At 34.4% G+C, this 14298-nt stretch overlaps 1 protein-coding gene across 7 annotated transcripts in view; it reads left to right on the forward strand.

Annotated features, from left to right (window-relative positions):
* Positions 1-14298, forward strand: part of RSRC1 (arginine and serine rich coiled-coil 1) — a 440472-nt gene that overhangs the window by 215561 nt on the left and 210613 nt on the right. For all 7 annotated transcript variants that reach the window (XM_055081512.1, XM_055081583.1, XM_055081564.1 and 4 more), the window contains one exon: positions 5350-5386. In XM_055081512.1, the coding sequence (XP_054937487.1) occupies positions 5350-5386 (37 nt within the window). The remainder of the gene's footprint in view (positions 1-5349; positions 5387-14298) is intronic.

Consider the following 14298-nt stretch of genomic DNA (forward strand, 5'->3'; position numbering starts at 1 on the left):
TAGTATTTATGTACTCATGATGCTTTATCTGCATTGTTTTGAGATGGCCACTCTTCCTTGTCTTTCTGCCCAAAGTAACTCTAAATAAAGAAAACTGATTTTCATGAAGAACTTGTTGAAACTTTGGTGTCCCAATCTATGATACATATTAAGCTTTACAAACATGCAAACCTTTGGGATATAAATGAAAATTTCTTGATCTATTGTATCTTTCACTAGAAGAGAATGGCCTCTTATGTATGTATATAGCAAAATATATACATATCAAAATATATATATATGAAGGGGGAGGTGGCTTAAATATATCTTGTCATTAAAGTCACTACCCCAACTTTCTTTTGATTCATGTTTGCCTGGTTATATCTTTTACTATCTCTTTTTTGGAAACCTTTCTGGATCCTTTTTGTTTTATGTCTCTTGTAAATCACACATTGCTAGATTTGTTTCATACCCAATCTAAGAATCTTCTGGCATTTTTTTAAAAAATTTATTTATTTTTGGCCTCGTTGGATCTTCGTTGCTGCATGTGGGCTTTCTCTAGTTGAGTCGAGCGGGGGGGGCTACTCTTTGTTGCGGTGCGCGGGCTTCTCATTGCAGTGGCTTTTCTTGTTGTGGAGCGCAGGCTCTAGGTGCACGGGCTTCAGTACCTGTGGTGCGCGGGGTCTAGAGCACAGGCTCAGTAGTTGTGACACACGGGCTTAGTTGCTCTGCGCCACGTGGGATCTTCCCTGACCAAGGTTCGAACCCGTGTCCCCTGCATTGGCAGGCGGATTCTTAACCACTGCGCCACCAGGGAAGTCCCTTCTCTGGCATTTTAATTCTAGAATGTTAGGTGACCTTTCTTTAGTTTTCTTTTTAGTCACTGATTACTAAGATTACAATAATTACTGTGTACTATGCCAGCCTTTACTTGCTTTATATTCTTGCTTCTTCCTGATTTTATTTCTCTTCTTATTGCATTACATTCCTGAGAACTTTGAATTTCCTGAGACTATGTATGCTGAAAATTGCTTTATTTTTCCTTTAATGTAAATAACAGTTTATTCACTAAATATAAATTCTAGGTTTACAGTTCTTTTTCTTTTTTAAACACTTTCTCTTGGAAGTTAATATGCCATTGTCTAGCATTAGTATTAAGAAGTCTGATGTCAGTGCTAGTCTTCCTTTATGGAGGGGTATGCTTTTTCTTTCTGGAAACTTTTAGACTTTTCTCTTGATCTATAATATTACAGTCTTAATTCCTTATATTATGCTTTGTTGTGGATTTTTCTTTAGCTGTCCTGTTCACTGCTATGTGTACCCTTTCAATCTAAGATTTGAATATTTCTATATCTAGGAAATTTTTCTCATTATTTCTTCAAATAATTCTTCTCTTTTATTTTGTCTTTGCATTCCTTCTAGGATTCTTATTATATAGAGGTTCATACTTCTACTCTTATCTCTTGTTTGTTCTGTCTTTCATACCTTTCCTATGCCTTCTGGGAGAGTTCTTCTACCCCATGTTCCAGCTCACTAATTTATTCTTGGTCTGTAGCTATTGTGCTTTCAATTCATCCTCTGAGTTTCTAACTACTGTATTTCTAATACTCATTATCTCAAATTGATTCTTTTTCATAACTTTTTCATATTTAATTTGTAAAAATCTTCCCTTATCTTTGAATATGTTATTATATTCTTGCTCGATCTGTTTTCTCTGGATGAGGTTGCTTTCTTTGTTGTTTTTCTGTTCCTGTGCCTACACACCTCAAAGACCTTAAAATTTTCCTTGTGGGTTTCTCTTTTATTTTCTTGCAACATTCGGCTGCCTTGGCTATTAATTTTAATCTAAGGAGAAGGGTGAAAGTCTAGGCTCTGGCTTGTGCACCTCCAGGTTAATTGTTCTACTCTGGCCTCAGTCAACCACTTTTCCATTGTGTCCTCCTACTTTATCAAAAACAACCCAAAACAAAACAAAGCGAAACAACCACCTACCACCCACCACACACATACACACAGCTCCCAAAACTATTCTTCCAAACAGCAACTCACTGTTGCAGTTGCCTTCTTTGAGTGGTATGGAGCTGGGTAGGACCACCCAGAGACCTGGGATGGTTGCTACTGACTCTCTATCTAAGCTTGTCTTAATGATGGTTAGATGTCAGACTCTTATTAGTTGAATACATACTCTGATTCAGGCACTCTATTAGATGCTGGGATATAAAAATTAGAAAGATGTAATTCATGTCCTCAAGGAGTTTTCATTTTAGTGGTTGTCAATGGGAAAGTAAATACGTATTTATAATAAAGTGTGAGAACTTCGTGATGTGAACACATGGGGAGAGTTCAATACCTCGTTTATGAGGAAAAGAGGTTTCCCCAGTGGAGGTTTTGTTTAGGTTGAGTTCTGAAGAATGTTTTTATATTTTAGATAGATGAGGATTAGAGGAGTCTGGGACAAAAGGAACATCTCAGGTAGAGAGAGTGAGTGGTTCAGTGCTGATTAAAGCAAGGTTAGTAGTTAGTTATGGCTGTTGCTGCCACTTTCCATGTGATAATAGCTTTGGAAAAATAACAGAGGGAATTAGTAAACTGGAGTGTAGTAGTATATTGTGGATTTTAAGAAGGGAATTGACATGATCAAGCTTACATTTTACAAAGATCTTAATGTACTATGGAGAATGAATTGACATCGAGCAAGGCAGGGGTCACTGAGACCCATTAAGAAGCTTTGCAGTCATCAGGGAGAGAAAAGATGATGGCCTAAAATAAGACATAGCTGTGAAGACAGAAAGAAGTGGTTAAATCTAAGTGATAATTAAGGACATTGGCTAGCCAAGACCTTGTGGTTGATTACATTTGTTTACGTTTGGTAGCGAAGGAAAGGGGCATGTGTCAAGGATGATGCCTAGTTTTCTTTTAGGCATTCCATTCAAAATCCATATTTCCTAGAATTATTTAATTTAAAGAATCACTTGGAAACATAACAAAGCAATACCTAGCTAACCTTTCCTTCCTCCCTCCCTTTCTCCCCCGCCCTGTTCTCCCCCCCTTCCTCCCTCCCCCTCCCTCCCTCCCTCCCTCCCTTCCTTCCTTCCTTCCTTCCTTCCTTCCTTCCTTCCGTTCTTTCTTTTTCTTATCCTTGATTCCAAAATGCAAATAACTCAGAAAACTGGGAAATTTTCCCTAAGTTTGTGACGAAGTCAGTTGACAGCAAAACCTACGCTGAGATGAGGCTGTTTATAGTCTTTGTTTATCCCACTTTGTGTGGACATTCATATGTTTCTTTCAGAATTATTAAAATGTATGATGATGAGATGCTTCTTCAAGCCTTGCTGTCAGTGTTTTATGACATACACTATATGTACCTTATTACCTTTCTTAAAATCCAAAATACTCTAATGAAGCATGTCTAACCCCAATGGTTTCAGATAATGAATTATGGACTTGTACTTTGAATCTGAGCATTTTTGTTCTTTTGTATTGCAGCATTATTTTCTAATAAGAACCATGATGTGACGATGTAGCCATGGGGGAAAAATTAAGTAGATGTGTATTATATAGTATAAATATACTTGGCTCCAAGATAGATTGCCAAGTTCAGGTACAAAACAGTGTGTATAGTATGCTTCTGTTTGGGTTAAAAAAAAGAAGAAGAAGAAGAGAAACACACACACAGCAGCATGCATACACATGCATAGACTGTCTTTGGAAGGACAAACAAATAACTAATATCAGTGATTGAGAACTGGGAGTCACTGATGGGAAGAAGATTTAATTTTATTGTAACCTGTATACATACACATAAATACATGTTACACTGTCAGATGTCTCACTATATGTATTATTCTTTTTGTTTAAATTTTAAATTGCACAAATGGTTATATGAGAATTTTCTTATGAAAACTTAAAGATTCATCTGACTTCCAGCTCCAACAAATACATTAATTTTATAATAATAAAGGTAAAAATAATTATTTATGTAGCTGTTGGCCTTCTCTGACACCTTGTTACAATTTATTTCTGTCATTTTTCATTAGGACTGCATCCAGAGAATAAGTTTCAGAAATGCTTAAATTTTTAAATGTTGAATATATAGCATTGCCAGAAGCAGAAAGCAGAAGAGAGAATGGCTAAAGATGAGTGCTAATCAGTAGACAGTGGAATTTATTCCCAGGATGCCAGACTGGGCAGTGAGAGCAAAGGTTGGAAGCCATGAGTATAGTTTTCAAGCAGTAGAGCCAAAGGGAAAAGATAGGGAAATTTGAAAAGATTGTATAGCAAGACAAAGGAAACAGAAGTAAGTAGATTTTTGGCAAAAAAAAAAAAAAAAATGGTGACAAAATAAAGAGAAAAGAAATAAAATTGGGACCCCTTTAGAGAAAGAAAGAGGTATGGGGAAAGATTAAACATCATGAATGCAGTACTGTTGTTGGATGTTTCATAATTATTTTCTGCAATGTGGTAGAAGTATAATTTTATGTTAAAACAAATAAGGCGTGATGTTAATGACGGAATTCAAATACTGCTTGTTGGAGTGAGAAAAGTCAAAGTCCATTTGTCACTAATAAATTAGCATTGACCGAAATCAGGAAAAATATCTCACTATTGCCATATTTCACCAAATGTGTATTTAAATTATCTTTGCTACTTGCACAGTTATTTGTATTTTTAGTTTCATCAGTACTCTTTTTTAAAGTGAAAAGCAAGAAATTAAATACTTAAAATATATTGTGATATTTGATGTTTGTGTTTCCATTGGTGATTTTTTTGCTTTTAAATATTACAGTGGTCTTAGGTTCTGATTTGTAGTGGGCACTAAGTTGATAAAATTAATGGTAGGAAAAAATTTAAGATTGACTTATTTAACTATGTACTCACAAACATTCTTTTTGTGGCTATTTTTTAATATAAAAATGCACCTATTGATGGATGGATATTTGATAAAGCAAATGTAGTAAAATGTCAATTGTAGACTCTAGATGGTGAATAGAATCTGTATGTTTGAACATTTTCATAATAAACATTGAAAAAACATAAACTCTAATGAAAAAGCTAATGTAAAATAAAGACAGTGTGCAAATAGTAAAATAACACATTTGATTTCTTTGTTGTTCTCCACTGACTTTGAAAAGTCTGAAACATTCTTTCTACTAGATGAATATCAATTTTAGCGGTAGTACTACTATTAGATATAAATAAATTATCTGTTCTGTAAGGAAATTGTTTTATCCTTAAAAACAATGTTATTATGAACATTAGGAAAGATATATGAAAAAATTATAAGGGTTTGTAAAATATTTTTGAGGTAAACATAAATTATAGCAGACAAGGGTTTAACAACTATTTTAAACTTATATTCTTCTATTTTAGGGAATCAGGAAACATCAAAGCTGGATTAGAACATCTGGTAAGTTCTAATTTTCTCTTGAACATTTGCATCATCTTTGATATCTGCATTCTAAATGAACACTTTTGAATGAGCTTTGAATACCTTGTATTGAGAAAGTCAACCATTTCCCAAAGGGTCAGCTTACTGTTATTACGTGAAGGCACTTACATTTTCATTTATCTTATCATTTCAAGGGAATTAAAATTTTTTTTAAATTACTTTTTTTTCTGATGTAGAGATGAAATAAAATGGATGACAATCCTTGGATTGATGATTGCTTTAATTATAAAGAAAAGTGTTTGGTGTAGAATTTTTGGCAAATCTTGATCTGACAAAAACAAGCTTGTGTTTTAAGAAAAACACAATCAAATATTGCATGCATAAATATGGTATGTTTTAGCAATTTAACTGCTTTGAAAGAAGTGCACAGCTTTGTTTTTCCTGATGTCTGTGCTTTATGAATAATGCATTGGTTTGAACTACATTCAGTTTTAGAATATAAAATAATTGAGATGCAAAATTTTTGGTTTAAGTAAACATTTTTAAAACAAGTAAAATTCCAACTGACTTAACATTAAAATCTGTCAATTGATCAGAAAACTGGAAAAACTGTTGTATTATACCAGGTCCAAAATTCATTGAGCTCACCACATTGAGTGTTCATTACAACATTAAGTAGTTCATTTAAACAGAGCATTATAAAGTCATGCTCTGGTTTCTGGTCAAATCCAAATGTTGAATTATTAATGATAGAGATTCTTTTGTAAATACAATCTAAGTACTTTTTTAATGCAAGGCTTCATTCGTATATCATATTGTAGCTTTGTTAACTATTAATGTGCTTTTGTTCTGCGCCCACAAAGCAAACAGTAGCAAGAGGCAGCTTCATTTTTATTTATAGTAGTTTTAGAGTTAGGATTTTTGGTTTTTCTTTCAATAGCTAAAGGAAACTGAGGAAACCTAGACTTTTTAAAAATGATAAAATCATCCTAAAAATTACAGATTAATTATTAAAAGCAGAATATAATAAACTAGTTAGAAAAATTGAAGTATATATGTTTGTCCAGATTAGAAGGAATTAAATAATATTGTTATTCTCATTATTAAAAATTATTTCTTGAATCCCTGTTTATCACTTCATAGTGGCACATGATATTTAGGACATATATTTGGACATCAGAATAAAAATATTAATCTACGATATCTAATGCCAGTATCAATTGGCAGCTTATAACAAGGAAGAACAGCTAACATAGTTCCAAAATGAGCGGTCTTTTATACTTCTCTTGTAAATTACTATTTAGTAAAAAGACTGTATATTTACTTAGTTCATATTCATCAGTAGATGAGTTAGATTCTTTTTTTTGTTTAAATTCCATATTTTAAAAATACTCACTAGGATGAACTTACATTCAGTGACAATTTCATGCATTTATACTCTTCTTATAATCTTATGCAGCAGTGGTTTTCTAACTGCCTTGGGCTGCCAGAAAGTCTCCCCAAAACAGGTGGACTCCAGACTTCCACTGCCCACTTTAGCCAGAATAGTTCCCACTTTTAGTTATTTGTATACTTGTAAACTTTTAAAATAAGATTTCATCTGAACAAAGAATTCTTCAGCTAAAAGTATTTAAAAACCTTTTCCATTTTTGACTCTGAGTTATATTTCATTTTATCTGGGTCATATACATCAAATGTATTTCAAAGATAAGGCATTTTAGTGATGAGAGAGCCATGATTAGTACAACAGGTAGTGGAAGTAGATGATTTTAATGCATTTTACTTAAGTCATTCAAATTCTATAACTTGACATTGTAAAATTGACCCACTGACTGTGAACTATTAACAATAATATGAATATGTGAATACATATTATCACATATATACACATATATATTGCTTTGCACACTAATAATATTCAGTAAAGTCAATGATATTCTTTATAACTACCTAAGAAGAAGGAAGTGAACCTAAGAATTCATTGGTTGAGCACAAAGAAACCTGTCTGTCTAGTAACTGTGGGCTCCTTAGGTTTGGTCTCTCCACTTTCCAGCTGAACAGAAACTTATACTTATACTTGTCTTCTAGCACACGTACCCCTTCTTTGAATTGGCTGCATACCAAATACAATTAAAGTATATATTCTAATAGATTGATTTTTAAAAATATATGGTATAACATTAAAATGAGAAGAACATCCCACACATTTGGAGTTAATTTCTTATGTACCCTTCTTGTCTTTTCAAATTTATCTGGATTATCATAGAAAATTAGCATTGTTCTAAGAGAGGGTAAAAGCCAGTATAAATTTAAATGAGTTAAGAAAAATGGCATGCAGTATATTTGTCACAAGAACACATATATGGTTGCACTGTCTTTGTACTCTGTTTATGGGCTCTTCTTGGTATATATAGTTATCTGTAACAAGTGTGGGTGTATGGAGAAAAGAATAAGATAGGTGGACTCTGTTTCCCTGGAACCTCTTCAAGGGCCAATTCATTTATTTGTCACAATCTCTCAAGCCCTTGATTCAGTCTTTATTCTATCATTCTTTTCTATGTTGCCAACTTTTCCTGGGAACTGTCCAGCGTGTCATTCTTAGCTTAAATTTCTTATAGTTTACTCCCGAGTACCATTTTATTTTTCTTCTCACAAACTTGTGTACTACCCATAAAGTCTATGTCTGTTTAAAATTCTAGACAGAACTTTTGAAGGTTGGTGCCCCAAAATTGAGATTTTTTCCAGCTCTACCACTCCCCCTATATTTAGCAGCCAGCATAAGGAAAAGCCCATCCTTCTTTCTTATTTTATTTACTTATTGTGAGCAAAGACTCATTACTAGGTTATTATCAGTTACTTTTCTTATTTATTTTGACACTCAGATTGTCACAGATTTGTCCAGAGAATCTTCTTTAAAGATGGTTTCTGGGTCCTTTCAACTTACTCCCTTTTTTTTTTTTTTTAAGCACGTCCTCATTTTCTGACACAACAGTATGTTTCAGGCTTATCTTATACCTTCCCTGTCCCACTCCCAGAATCAGCCATTTCTTCAAATTACCCTATTCCATTTTAGAGGAAAATGGTATTTTAGGAATCAAGGTCTGGACATGTGATATGCTCATTGTCTCTGGGATTTCATTACTTCTAGGACCTTTCAGTGCTAGATTAGATAGTTAAATAGAGGTAGTTAGGTAAGTAGATAAATATTTTTAAGAACTTGTGAGTCATACTGATACCTCCAATTTCAATCCAAACCACAGAATTCTTCCTTGTCCTCCCCCATTTCATATTTGTATTTCCCTTTATGTAAAGGGAGAACCTGGACTCCTAACAACACTAATACATTTACCCATTTGCTCAGTCATATAATATACATAAAATAGTTCCAGTACAATTATATATTTTGAAAATAAACTTAAATAAAAGATTTCAAGATTTATTTGTAGTTCTTTTTCCCCTTGAGTGTAGTTTATTCCTTTGAAATATAGTGGCGTTCATTTGTTTCCATTTGCATTCAATTTTAGGTGCCTTTGTTCCCATTCTTGTAGATTTAATTATGTTTGAATATCTATAATGTTAACATGCTTCCAGAAGTCAAAATATGATACACAGTAGTATCGTCAGAGAGGTGTCACTCCCTTCCTTTCTAGCTATTCTCTATTCCTTGTAGGTAGCATATTTTATTAACTTCTTGTTTATCCTTCCTGTGCTTTTTGTAAGATTATGTGTATATATATGTATATGCATATGTGCATGTATTCCTATTTCCTGTTTCTTATAAAAAGCATATTGTAAGGAATTCCCTGGAGGTACAGTGGTTAGGACTCTGTGCTTCCACTGCCAGGGGCCCGGATTTGAACCTTGGTTGGGGAACTAAGATCCTGCAAGCCATGCAGCACAGCCAAAAAATAAACAAACAAATAATTTTTTAAAAGCATATTGTGTATACTTTTTTTCTATTTTGCTGTTTTCACTTATCAGTATATCCTGTAAATCGCTCCTTAATTACTGTGTGTATCATTATAGTTACTATGTTTCTTTCTCTATTTAGCTGTGTCTCCTTTATAAAGATTTTAGCCCAACTTGCATGCCTGCTACACTTTCATAGATGCTGACAGAAGACACAAGATTCCCTGGGTCAGAGACAGAGCATTTTCTTACTAACAGCACAAAAAGTAGCACGTACTTCATGGTTGTATAGGTTCCCCTTGACCCCCAAGTCCCATGGGGTGATGCTGCATAACCAGTGGGTTTGTGTCATCGCTGAGGGGCTCCAGATTTAGGAGTTATTTAAGGAGCTGTTAGAAAATCTGCCCAAACTTTGCCCAAGAGGAAGATATTATCTTTATTATCCTAGTTAGGTAACAAACATGCCTTCTGGCCCAGGGGGTGATTCTGTCTCTATCTTGCTGTTTGCTATAGTGTTTGCTATACCAAACATCTTTGCTATACCAAAGACTGTTTGCTGTACCAAACATCTTTGAAAATATAGTTCTGAACAAAGGCTGATGGCTGATATAAGATGTACAGAATGTTATGGAGAATTGTCTCTGAAGAGCTATTGTAATTATGATGATGAAACTTAGGAAGGTTTGCATTTTTGTTCTAGTGATTACCTTTGTATTTATACCTTTTATAATGGTTTTAATCCCCCTTGTTCCTATTTAACCTTATAGATGACGTCCTTTGACTCCCACCTGTTACCTTCATTATAGACAATGCTCCTGTTGTATTTTCCCTTTCTTCCTATCCTCCCATTTCTTCTTGCTGTGTTTTTTGCTACTATGTTAGAATATAAAATGTTTGCATACTATTCTTCCACCCACGCTGTTACGTTGTTTTAGAATCACCTTTAAAATTAAATATATTAAATATTTGCCATCAGTTTGTTTGCTGATATTTCCCCATTTATCTCCTGTTTGTATAAAACTCATCCACTGGTATATTCCTCAGGAAAGGCTCCTATGTACATTATTATCCAAGATCTTGTACATTCCAAGCTGTTTTTCTGGAGTCTTGCCACTTGAATGACAGCTTGACTGGACATAAAATCCTTCGCTTACAGATTTTTCCTTGACTTTCTTGAGATATTATTCTGCTCTTGATATCTCTGGTACCAGCCTTATTTTTTTACCCTTATAAATAATTAGATTTTTTTGCCTTGAGACATTGCCATTTTTTCATTGATCTTGCTTTTACTAGGTTAATTCTCAAAGTTGATTGTTTCTGGCTAATTTTTCTGGGCAATTTCATATGTAGACTTAAGTTTTCTCATTTCCAGAAATAATTTTCATGGATTGTAGAATTAAATATTTGTCCGTTCCATTGTTTTATTTTCTTCTTTAGTGACTCCAATATATAATCTTTCTTTGCTTGTCTTCTATTTCGGTCCCTTTCTCTCTGACTCTTTTTACTATTTTCCTTTGTCTTTATTCTCTGAATTGTTTTCCTGCTTTTATTCAGTATTTCTTATTAAATTTTCATTCAAATTTATTCTTCTTTGTGCACCTTATAATGTATTTTCCATATCTGAAATATTTTTCCTTCCATTTCTGTTTTTATATTTTGAATGTCTGATTCTAGATTTTCTTTTTGTTATTTGTCCAAATGAGTCTTTTCATCTACTGAAATGTTTTAATTTGCATTTTCTAGTTACTTCTTATAGTAGCTTTCTTTATATGGGGGTGATTTGATTTCTTTCTTTTCCTTCCTTCCCTTCCTCCCTCTCTCCCTCCCTTCCTTCCTTCCTTCCTTCCTTCCTTTTAGAAATCCTAGACATTTTGTAGACAGGGTTCCTAGTTTAAGGGTGCCGTCTTCTGCAGTACATCGAAGTGTAATTTCTCTAACAGGTGATGATGGGAGTGGCAGGGAGGAAGGGGTTGGCATGTCTTGTTTCTCTTTAGCAGTTTGTTTCTTACTACTTTCTTTCTTGTCACTGACATGTATTCTGTTTACCTGATTTTCTCCCAGAAACAGCTTCCTGAGGCTGCCTCTTCTGGTCCCACTCCTTTTCAAGCCCCTTCCCTCTAGCTGGTGCTATGGTAACACCAAATCCTAGGCCTATGTTCACTATTTTGGCATTTTAGTGTTGCACTTTGTTTTTCTGTGGATGATTTTTGTTTTTACTTCCAGTTTATGTATTAAACTTACAGCCATTATCAGGGGTGGCACAGGGTGGGGTGTCTTTGAAAAATTTTGCCTCAAATGAGAAATTCATAACGAAAAATGTCGGAAAGCAATGTTGAATAGGCCTTGAATCCTCAGGAGTCCTCCTACAGGGGTCCTGCCGAATGGTCAGCAGAACTGAATACAAAACATCTCAGAGTTCGGTGTCCATATCTATTTAAGCTTAGAGAAAATGAGTGGAAACATTGCTTATAATGTTGTGCTTAGATTTTATAATGAACTTAAGGAAATAGTATTTTTTATTTGATGAAGAATCATATACAAATTAAAGACCTTCTAATGTAACTCCAGTGTATGTTTGTTAACACAGCAGGGTTGAAGGAGTGGAGGTGGGTGGTTATTAGATGGTGATGTTGCTCCTGACTTTTTTTTTATTAAAGATGTCCTAGGGTGTGGAAAATTGACTCTTAAGTTCTCTGTATATCAAAGGTAGCTGACTCCATATTTTTCTACCATCCTATGTTTTTAAATTCTGGATAATATAGTGAGTAGTAACCCTTATTGAACTATGTAATGGGGGTTAAAAGATTTACTTTTTAGAGTGTTTTTAATACAGTCAAGTAGGTGACATTAACATGCATTTTTATTGTTACAATTATGAAAGTGTACAGGAGATAGAACCTTGCCATTTGATTATAATATAGCTATGATTGTTTTATTAGCAATCTATAAAAATAATGCTATCCTTTCCTCTTGGGAGAGGGTTGAGATCTGAATATATTAGGTAGAGCTATATGAAAAGTTGTCACTTTTTTTAGGTCAAAATAGTTTTGTGGGTTTCTGGCTTGAAAGGACTGCTGTGCCATGCCCTTTAGCAGGGAATGAAGTGAATTACCCTGATCAGTATGATATTTCTAAACTTCCCTTGTTCTCTTTTCTGAAAAGTCAAATAAATGGAGATGGGTTTGGGTGGGGGTACATGTTCTAGGTCAGTGCTTTACCATCTTAAATGTGCATATGAATCTCCTGGGGATATTGTTTAAACTCTGGGTCTGGAGTGGGGCTTGAGATTCTACATTTAGCAAGCTACCATGTGAGGCTAATGCCGCTGGTCCAGTGACCACCAGAAAGAAACGTACATTGAAAGGCATTGACTTGAAAGACATGTGTCCAATGAACAAGGCCCTCTGAATCTGATGAAAAATCTAGATGTTCCCCCATATACTCATTGAGTATGATTCTGCAACCTGTGAATGATTAGTTGGGCATTCATAAACCCAGAGAGACAGACACTCCACAGGTTTATACAGGGTGAAAAATTTCATCATCTTACTCTGTGAGAGTAGCAAAGGGCTAATTTTTTTTTTCTTTATTTGGGTTCTGGATATTAAGTTGTATATTTCAGGGCTGGAACTGGACACTAGGACTAATACCTTGTTCAGCTGTAGGTGGAAAGTTAAACAAGTGATGATAAATCTTTTAGTAAAATGGGTTACAAGTATTTACAACTTTAAGTGGGATTTGCTTTCTATTAATAGTTGAATAGCCAAAGAACTCTGGAGCCATACCTGTGGGTTTTTTCTCCCCACAGAGGTCTCATTTATGTTTCTTATATTGTATAACATTTGAGAGTGATGACCTACTTGTCCTTGTGGTCAGGCAACACAGTCTGACCATTTTAAATGTTGAAAAGCAACTGTCATTAATAGCTTGTTTAGCCCATCAGTGGTTTGTAGAATATAGTCGTTGCTTGCCAGAAATGTAGGCGGGCTCTTGCTATTACATGCTCATCTATAATACTACATTCTAATAAAAGCCCTTTTCTCTCTGTTTTAGGCTATTTTGTGTAGAAGTTGCAAATAAAACAGCTGTATTTCAGTTCACAGACTAAAGATTTTATTTAATGCAAGCGTAAATACAGTTTATGTATTATTGTTATACTTTTGAGGATGCATGCAGAGGTTTTGAACCCTATTCTCAAACAGAGGTTATGAACCCTATTCTAAAGTCACTCATCCTTTGTCTATTATGTTTTAAAATACCTGTCTTATTTTAATGTTTCACCACTGTGTTCCAAAAAAATATTTTTGACATTTGTCTAAATGAGTTTGAGAACATAGTTAACTCACAATACACTGATGTTACTCCTACACTGTATATATGTATTAAACACTGATGAAAACTATTATCTCATATACTATTTAGGGACTTCAATGTAATAGATCCCTCTCCTCCCAGCATTTTAATTTTTTTTTTTTTTTTTTACCTAAGCTGATAGATATTTGAGGTTTAGGGTAAATGTGCATATTAAAACAGACACTTTCTTTAAACTGTGATCGTGAGATAAAACAGCATGAAGTTTTTCTTCTTTCTGGAAGATCAATTCTATAAATTTTTCTCTCTTTCCTTTTAACAAACAAGTGTGTCCTATAAATGTATGCAAATTAAAATACCTTTAATGTGGATTAAATATTAATATCGTGTTACTGCCTTGATTTCTTAGGCAATTTACAAGTCCTAAATCTGGGAACCAGCTCACATTTCAGTCAGAAACAGCACTTTGTCAGTGATCCATTTCTCTGAAACATTTTGATCAGTTACAAGTTTATTAAAATTTGCTTCTGCAGTAAATGATTAATAAATATTATCTAGTCAGTCAGACAGCAGGAACTTGGGCCCTTTTTCTACCCTTTCTCCCTCCTCTCTCTTCCAAAGAGAGATCTGTCGGTTGACTGTTGTGGCCTCTCCCGTTGCGGAGCGCAGGCTCCGGACGCGCAGACTCAGCGGCCATGGCTCACGGGCCG

Source organism: Physeter macrocephalus, chromosome 1 (assembly GCF_002837175.3).
Source record: "Physeter macrocephalus isolate SW-GA chromosome 1, ASM283717v5, whole genome shotgun sequence".
In the NCBI taxonomy this organism is placed as follows: Eukaryota; Metazoa; Chordata; class Mammalia; order Artiodactyla; family Physeteridae; genus Physeter; species Physeter macrocephalus.